A 9,830-nucleotide genomic window follows, 5' to 3' on the forward strand; every position below is an offset into this window, starting at 1 on the left:
ATTGGGCCACAACTATAATAATACCTTAAATAATATAAACGTATTCGGTAACATAATATTAGTTATTTCAAGCAAAATATCATCGATATTTAGAACTAGAATCTAAATGATGGCAGTGACTTCGTCCACCTGGCAATAGATTTTTAAAAACCTGTAGGAACTGTTTGATTTTACGAGATAGACAGTAGCCTACGTGAGTCTTCAGGGTGCAAGCTATCTCTACTAAATACAGGACGTCTGCGAATTCGTGCTGATTTAGGTTTTTACAAATCCCACTCTTTGATTTTCCTGGATAAAAAGTACCAATTTTCGTCAATATTGGTTAAACGGATGGGCTGTGAAAAGCTGGCAGACAGACAGACAAACAAACACAAATAATATGTATGGATGATGATTGTTATACTTTCAGTGCCGTGTTCACGTGGACCAATCTACTGGTGGTAGTGGTGGAGCTGGACGGGAACGACAGCGAAGCGCTGAACCTGGTGCCGCTGGTCACCAACACGGTGCTGGAGGAGCACCACCTCATCGTAGGCGTCGTGGTGGTGGTGGACCCCGGCGTCGTGCCCATAAACTCGCGCGGCGAGAAGCAACGCATGCACCTGCGCGACGGCTTCCTCTCCGACCAAATAGACGCGATATACATCGCGTATAACATGTAAACCTCTCGTGGACGTTGCCCATTCACTAAATTGGGCTCCAAAATATCAATGTTAAGACTTTCTGGTGACTCGAAGTGCCCGATCTGAACGGTCCCATCGTTTATATCTAAGTTCCAATTTAGAGCCGCCGTACTAAGGCAGCTCGCACAGTCGTCGCCCGCTCGAACACTTGAACTCCCTCGTGTGCACAAGGAATGGAAGATTGAAGTCATTCGATTTGCCTGTATAGGGCTGCTCCTAGAATCGGCACCGATTATCTATTCGACTGTTAAGAGTTATATTTATTAGTTTTTATTACTATATTTTGTTTTGTTATGTAAGCACTTTGAATTTCGTGTCATTTTTGTTTCTCTGGGAAAATTGTTTGCAATATTTTTTGAAGCGAAGCTCCTTTACACACTTCTTAACATCATCCATTCGGTCGTCAGGGAGTAAAATGGCAAAAATACTTTTCATGTTTTTTTAATATATTATATTGGTTGAGCCTTTAGTTCACAAGAAACGACTAAATTCACTTTAATTCGATCCTGCAAATGCAGTATCTAAGTATGCTTCAGTATCAGAGTTGTGTTTCCGAATATTTGTGTGGTGTAGTGTGATGCAAGCAATACGTACGTGGCGTAAGTGGTGTGGTACGTATTGCTTGCTTGCTTTTATTACAAGTTCAATAGTGGGAGGGCAGCCGGTGTAGATCGTATGCATTGTACCACACAGATTTGTCTGTTTCAACGCATTATAGTGAATTAAGCTTGCTGTTCCTTGTTCATTTTATTTGACTTCCTCGTTTTGACCAACTCGTTGAATGGGTTGAGCTTGGCCAGACCGGGTTGGATAGTCCTATCCAGTTCAGTCAAAATACTTTCACCGGAAAATGTGTAGAAGCTTCGCTTCTGTCGGACGTCCACTAACGCCTGAAATTTTTGAGAAAGCTTAATTTTTGATTAATGTTGATTGTTTAAAGCAAAGCTTTATGTGATTTATGTACTAAATAATTTATATCTTCTGGCTCAAATTTACTAAAGCTGTTATGTATTAACTAACCATTTATTGTAATATTTATACCTATTTCGTACTATTGCATTTTTTTGGTACCTATTAATGTGCCACAAGACTTCAAAGTAAATTTTTACTTTGAATATCTAGTCTCGTCTTTAAAGTCAGGATTTTTCCACTAAAATAATTCGTAAATCACAATATTACTGTTAAATCTGTTAAAACACAAAACTCTAAATAAAATAAGAGTAATCATTTGCTTTTTATTCTATATATAAAAATGATTCGTTGACTGTGTTGCTAATCGCAAATCTCGAGAGCAGCTGAGCCGATTTCGCTAATTCGAGAGATTTTTTTTTAATCCTGAAAAAGAATCGACTGTTAGGCGGTACGAAGTTCGCCGGGGCAGCTAGTATTTAATATAAACTTGCGCTTGACTGCGATCGCACCGAATAATATCTAATGATGTTTACGGTGGAGCGCGCCTGCCTAGAGGATGCCTATTCACTTCAACGGAAACCGGTATGGCATTCCATATTTTAGCAGTACCTAATAGAAACGAGGAAGAGAATCGCTTCGTACGAGTCCGTGAAATTTCGACTATGTTGAAATGCAGACCGTTGCAATGCCTCGCGGTCTTTTAATAAAATTGCGAAGTGAAGATAGCTCTGCTGTCTATGAATTACGTTTAGAGGTTTGTGTTTAACCTAATTAGCACCATTCTTTATTTTCTTACTACACTTAACTGAGTTTTGATAGGATCTTTTTGAACTTGCATGTTACTACTACTTTTGACTTGCATTTTTAAGCACTAAGTGTTTCTTTCCCTCTGCTATAAATATTAAGACAATAGTTTCTTATGTATGTTAGTCCGGTACGATAAATGATACAGTCGAGGCCCAAATTTTAGTACTCTAGCTTTACTCAAGCCACAAGCGAGCGTATTAAATAGCACTGAGAGTTTCTTTATCGATGCGCACGTGTATCATTCAACGTTTTTTCAATACATTTGTGAGTAAAAACGGTAAAAAAATGGATAAGTTTATTATCTATATGATATTTAAAAATGACAGTACTTGACGTTGGAATATAAATTAGAAACATCAGTGTCTACCCGTCTGCCCACCCCTCATCCATCACCTATCTTAGATTCATCGTCTGATGATATTGGCATGTTGCATTCAAAATAAAAAGCTAACAAACAACAAACACGCGCGGAATTCAATTCTGATAAATTATTAGCGCCGAAGAAGGAACCGAGCGGAAGTTTTTATAATCCTAAGAAATTTAGTTCAAGATTGGCCGCGCGTTACTCTTTCTTTTCGTTCTTGCGGATCTGTACTAATTTCGGCACTTGCTAGAAACCTCCTCGGATAAAACTTCGGCTCATTTCGGCCGAAGCCGAAGGTTGGCTGAAGGTGAAAGGATCGTTCGAACACTAATTTCCACTTAACTTAACTCTAATAAATAAGCTAAGCTGATTCCTAGTTCCATGCTACACTACGACGAATGTACAATCGATGTGATTGTAGTAGTGTAGTACAAGTTCTTCGCGACTAAGACGCATCGCATCGATACCGTCGCAGAATGCATCAAAATTAAATGCTTTTAACCGATTAACGAAAAAGAGGAGATCCTCGGTTTGGTGCATATTTGTTTTTCATTTACCGATTGATGTATACAATAATTGTTATAGTATAAATTGAAATCGGTCATATTATTTAATATTGTTGTGATTATTATAAAAACAAGTAATTTTTAATATCAGGTTGTATGTAATTTTTCTGCTACTGGTAATAATATATTAAGTTTTAAGTATTAATTATTAACGGTACATTTAAAAACATAATATTGCATTTAACGACTCCATGATTCTGTTTTTTTCCATAATTGAATTGATTGAGGTTTAGTTATTGGAGTAAACATTATATCAAAAAAATGAGTGCTTGTTCATGCCACTGTACTTTGGTTGGATTACTGATTGTTACATGTATCTATCGACAGTAATGACTTTTTAGTAGATCGCAGAAATGAATATTAAAATAATAAATTCATATATTCATTGCACGACGAAACGGCCTAAAGTTTCAACATAACAGTCTTATTATAACAGATGTTGAAGCGTTAAAAAAACCAGTAAATCTAGAAAAAGTCCTATTTTTATTAATATCTGTACCAATAATCTAACTACTAGTATTTCATGTACCTACATGTTATAATATTTTAACTAGCACAAATGAATTATTCAGTAAGTCAACATGGCTACAAAATTATTATGGCTTATTTAAACATATTAAATGGTACCGTGACTGAATGACGGACTGACTGACAATGCACAGTTTACACGTGTGTACACCTAGAGATTTGATATTACATAACTAGAGGACGTAATATCCATTGAGTGGCCTAGGGGTGCACTAAGGAACGATTTTAAGGATTTTAAACAGTCTCTAAAATCGTAAATTGATGCGGTTATAATATGTAGGTACTCAATAGTAAATAACTGGGTACAGTCATTAATGATGACAAAGAGTACTGTATCGCAACTTGTAAAATTTTCTTGAAATAAGTCGACTGCACTTCAAAAATATCCGTACGCATTACGATAGTTACTCTCAATCTCAACATCAGTCTTCTTCCTTACCTTATCCCACGCTACGTGGGGTCGGCACAACATGTCTTCTTCTTCCACTCACTTCTGTCATCCGTCAACATATTATCCACCCCTTTTATTTACACGCATAGCCTCTTTCACGCAATCCATCCATCTTTTCTGTGGTCGTCCTCTCCTCTTTATTTTTTCGATATTGGCTCGCAACATCGCGTATCGTGTCATTATTGATAGTGTAACCTCTTAGGACATATTTGTACTTGGGCACCATTTTACAGTACCCAGCAGGAAATATTGTAAAGAGATAGCGGTTTCGTAGAGCGTTGCCTCTACCGTAGAGACAAACTTCACCTTGGTATGAATGACAGAGACAATGCTCTATGAAACCGAAATGTAAAGTAAGTAGTGATTAGTTTATTTATGTTACAAGTGCGTAAAGTTGAAAAGTAAAATCTAGGCGCATATGTTTTAATACCCGAACTGATGCAAGGACTTTAAATAGCGCTGAGAGTAATTAATACTATCGATACGCACGTGTAACATACCAACAACGTCATTCAATACATTTGTACAATAGATAAAAACATGTGAAAAATGAGGCGCCAATGACAGCTCTCGCCAAAATGTAATAAAATTAAGCAGAGTTTTGGACATCATTCTCTTAGTTTTGATTTATTCGGGAGAGTCTACTGATGAACGTACCAAAATTCCTGATAAGGGGTGAGTGGAGAAGACGGGGATGAAAAAGAACCTTCTTTTACCTCCCTTACTCTCTCACCGTTATCGGGAGAGCCACATTACGAGCAAATGTATTGAAAAAATATAACAAAAATTTTAATTAAATCTTACTTAAAGTCTACATATTAATGTTATTATTATCATACATGTCTAGTTGGGACCCTGACGTCTGAGACATGCTGTAGGAAAAGCAGTGTAGTCGATTGTAAGTTAGAGTAATATTACATAATAAATGTTTGCTTATTAGCTGTTTCCATTCCAGTATGCTCTATGTTTTGAACAATATTTATAATTTGGAAAGTACTAAATTTATTTTGTTCTACTAGGTGTAAAATATTATTAGATTTCTTATTCACTTTATACTCTTTATATTTTGTAATTATTTAATTCTAAATGCTAAATCAACTGTACATATAATTTTGTTGTTTATTTTTATGTTTAAGTGATTTCTGTTTAGCCTTATTATATTTTGGAGTAAATATTAGTCAGGGAAGTAGTAAGACAAATTAAATTGATTAATAATTAAGTAATTATATCGTGAAAGTATTTGGAATTCCTTTTTTACTTTATAAAAGTGATTTTTTTCGTATTTTCAACATAGTCATGTTACAGCATAAGTACCTATACAAGTAGTTGCAATAAATGTATTATTTGTAATCCTTTTATAAAATAAAGCATAATGTATATGGGTTAAAGGTCCTGCAGGAAATTTCAATTTCATTTAACAAAAATTGTAAAACCATTGCGCATTCAAGACTTTTATAAATAGTAAATACTAATAATAATATTTAACAATAAAAATATTTAACGCACAAAATTGTTAACATTTTGGCAACTTTTTGGATTTTCCATGTGAAGATTTCACTTCCAATATTTGTATGTAGGTAACTTCATTGCCAAAAATGGTCTGTTGGGACTTTGTAACCGCTTTTACAAATGTGATTTTTTCTGATGTATGAATAAATGAACATGCACTCGTGCAGGCTGACGTATTTGGTTTTATTTATTTTGTACACTGACTGCCCAGAATGTGTTGCATGCAGTGCCTCTTGCTCGAATGACTCGCACGCCACCTATTGTACGAAAACTTCATAGAAGCGCCAACAACAAATGTACAAAGTTTCAACTCAATCTGATTGCATGATGCGCTAACGAAGAAAGGCAAAGACAGTAATATAACATGTTGATTGCAAATAATAGAAAACTTATAGGTAATGTGTATAAACAGCTGATTAGCCTTGATATGGCTCAAATAAACTTCTTACTATTATTAATAATTTATAATCTATGTGATGGTTTATAATAGTGGAGGGATTATTGCATAGAAATATAAAACTATTATTGGCACTGATTATGACAGGAAGGGAATTTGTAACAAGACGTCGAGCCTTCGAATTCACTGGTAGGCGTCAAGTGTTCCTACATTGGCTTAAGCTTGATCGCCTATTAAATGACAAGTGCGTCCACCTCGTGATCACTAGTCACGTGATGGTGTTGGAGAGAGACAGCGCTATAGGATAGAGTGAGATAGATATGTTTAGGTGGGGATAGATGTGCCTATCTAGGGATGTCAGAAGTGCAAAAAAATATCGATATCGATATTAAAATTTTCTCTATAAAATATCGATATATCGGTACAATTTTTTAAGTAGAAAGTCGTAGGTCTTAGATAATAATAATTTTAAAGAGATGATTTCGATAGTTTTCTTTTTACTTAATGTAAATAAATAAATAAATTCCAATTTTGCTTTACGACTCTGGGTTCTAGCCCTTTTGAGCCTAATCCAATCGACCATCGATATTTTGAATGAAAATAATATTATATAGTAAAAGTAAAAAGTAGGTAAAAACCTGAGGCATCTTATTTGTCAGTCCGAAAAAAAATTCAATTTTACACCTTTACGATAGTTGGAATTTTATATCGATATATCGAAAAATTAAATATCGCTCAAAAATATCGATATATCGAACAAATAATATCGATATTTTTTCGAGAAGCCTATGCCTATCTCATAATATTTAAGCGTTAAGTAAGGTATAGACAAATTAATTCATTGGCGTTTTTGTTTTTCTATTTTTCTTGATTTCACTTTACGGGTTGTTCCCGTTGAGTCACACTCCCGTAAGTAACACTGACTCACACTGACTCAACGGGAAAAAAATCCTCTCGAGTCGCACTAGGACTCAAGGAATTTTATTTTCTCGTTGTCACGTCCTTAGATTAGGTATAGAGAATAGTAATCGACTCAGTTTCATTTCATGGATCATTTTATTTGTATCGGATAAAAAAATCTGTCCCGATCTTTTTTATCCAATACTGTTATAAGTATTATATATTTTAGGGGGACCAGAATCTGCATCAAAGCACCCAATGCTCAATGCTCATGTATTAGTCGAAAATATTACAACTTTAGATCAATAATTAGTTATAACTAGCTGACCCGCCCCGGCTTCGCTCGGGTGGAGTATTTCGGACTGGGAGTGTCATCGTGAAGCCTTTGCTTGATACCTAAAATATCAATTCACTATCACAAATTCTAAAATCCCCACGAATTAGGACTTTAGTACTTTGCAGCATCAGGATTGAGGAGTTAGGATCCGAAGTTCAATGATGTAGCCTATGCTTGGTACCTAAATTAATTTTGCATCATCCGCAGTTACTGAAACATTATAGTTTAGGAGTGCTGTACCCTACATCATCAGGGTTGAGGAGTTGGGACTTGAAGTCTGTCAATCTGGCTTTAGAAAAAATCGCAGTACGTCTACCGCCCTAATCGATGTAGTGGACGACATTTTAAGTGCACAAGACGCAGGACAGGGCACGATACTTGTATTGCTGGACTACTCACGTGCATTTGATACAATTAATGTGCCACTCCTTTTAGCCAAATTGCAATATTATGGTCTTAGCCCTGAAGCTGTAAATTGGATTGCTAGTTATTTGAGTAGCAGAATTCAAACAGTAGAGTTAAAACATGATGACGGTTCTACCTCTAATTCACAATACAAACCAGTAGTTAGAGGTGTGCCTCAAGGTTCCATATTAGGTCCCCTATTATTTATATTATACTGTGCAGACGTCATTAAATCGATCCGTCATTGTCATTATCATATGTATGCGGATGATATACAAATTTATATATCGTTTGCACTAAATGAGACCTATGAAGCTATGGATAAGCTAAACGAAGATCTAAGCAACATAGCCAAATGGTCAGAGTCCCACTGCTTGGTGTTAAATCAAACTAAAACCAAATATCTCATCCTTGGAACAAAAAAATTCTGGTAAAAGGCCTACCGTAAAAATACAAGGCGAAGACATTGAACGCATTACTGAGGCACGTAATCTTGGTGTGATAATGGACGAAAATCTCCGATTTGAAAAGCATGTACTTAACACAGTAAGAAACTGCTTTTACCGTCTCAAGGTCTTGTATCGAATAAGACCTTTTATAAAAACAGATGTGCGCATTCAACTATGTGAATCTTTAGTTTTATCTAAGCTGAACTACGCAGACATTGTCATCGGTCCACGATTACTAGCTCGCACTAAGAATTTTATCCAAAAGGTACAAAATGCTTGCGCTCGTTCCTGTTTTCAAATACCACCCCGTACTCACGTCACGCCATTCTTAAATAATGCTGGAGTTATGAAAACGGAGTACCGGAGACAGTTACACTTTGCCGTTTTATTATTTGGGGTTATAAAATACCAAGTTCCTCAGTATCTATACCATAAACTGCAGTGGGCAAGTGATATTCATACCACTCACCATACCAGGGCAGCTGCATATTATTTTAATCCTTATGCCGCGTCATGCATCTGCGGCTTTCAGAGGTAGTTTTAAGTATAATGCAACGAAATGTTGGAATAACCTTCCTCCACCTTATAGAAACCTTCAGACTTCTGGCGCTTTTAAAGTAAAATTCAAAAAACATCTTTTAAATATTCAAAAGTTACAGATTTAGTCAAAATTTATTTAATTTATTTATCTTACCAAACTTTACTTTCTCATCCACACCTTGCGAGCTATTTTATTTTATTTTATTTTATTTTTTCTTTATTATACTTACAAAAAAAAAACTATCGTACAATTTTCCTCTTCTTACAATTTACAACATCTATTTCAGTGTATTATTTCTTATTTCTTCTTTTATGTCCTATATCACTTTAAATTTAAAAACTGTAAACACTTTATTTCATTTTATTTATCCATTTACTCGCCAACTTTATATATTCTATGCCACTGACGTTTAGGTAATATTTAAAAGGCGGTCACTGAAAATCAGCGTTGGGGCATCTGGTACCTCAGATATTTGCTCTAGAGGTTTGTGTCTGAGGGGCCCGACGTCTCAACTCTCAACACAAGCTGAGTGGCCTACCTGTTCGAGGTGTTGCACTGCGACGATATTGCCTACACCATGTACCACCTATATACATCGAATAAACATTATTCTATTCTATTCTATTCTATTCTATTCTATTCTATTCTATTTTAAGTCTGAGAATAAAGTCGTTGCTTGGTACCTACAATATGAATTCACTATGAACACTTCCTGAATCTTGATAACTCAGGCGGGCAGTAACCCTGCAGCATCAGGATTAAGGAGTTGAATCCAGAATTTTTTATGTGACCACCACGAAAGCTTTTTTTTGATAATTTAAAAAAAAAATTGCAAATCGGTCCAGAAACCTCGAAAAAATCGATGTAGAAAAAAGAACCACCTCCTTTTTGACAGTCGGTTAAAAACCGATGACCTTGAAATATTTACGGAACAATCTTTAAAAATATCCCCTTTCTAACAAAAAAAGAATGAATGAAATC

General features: G+C 35.5%; 1 protein-coding gene across 4 annotated transcripts in view; it reads left to right on the plus strand.

Moving 5' to 3' along the window:
* Positions 1 to 5,992, plus strand: part of DIP2 (disco-interacting protein 2) — a 64,858-nt gene extending 58,866 nt beyond the window's left edge. For all 4 annotated transcript variants that reach the window (XM_034983598.2, XM_034983600.2, XM_034983601.2 and 1 more), the window contains one exon: positions 410 to 5,992. In XM_034983598.2, coding sequence (XP_034839489.1) covers positions 410 to 662 — 253 coding nt within the window. In that variant the 3' untranslated portion in view covers positions 663 to 5,992. The remainder of the gene's footprint in view (positions 1 to 409) is intronic.
* Positions 5,993 to 9,830: the final 3,838 nt, after the last annotated feature.

Source organism: Maniola hyperantus, chromosome Z (genome assembly GCF_902806685.2).
Source record: "Maniola hyperantus chromosome Z, iAphHyp1.2, whole genome shotgun sequence".
Taxonomy (NCBI): Eukaryota; Metazoa; Arthropoda; class Insecta; order Lepidoptera; family Nymphalidae; genus Maniola; species Maniola hyperantus.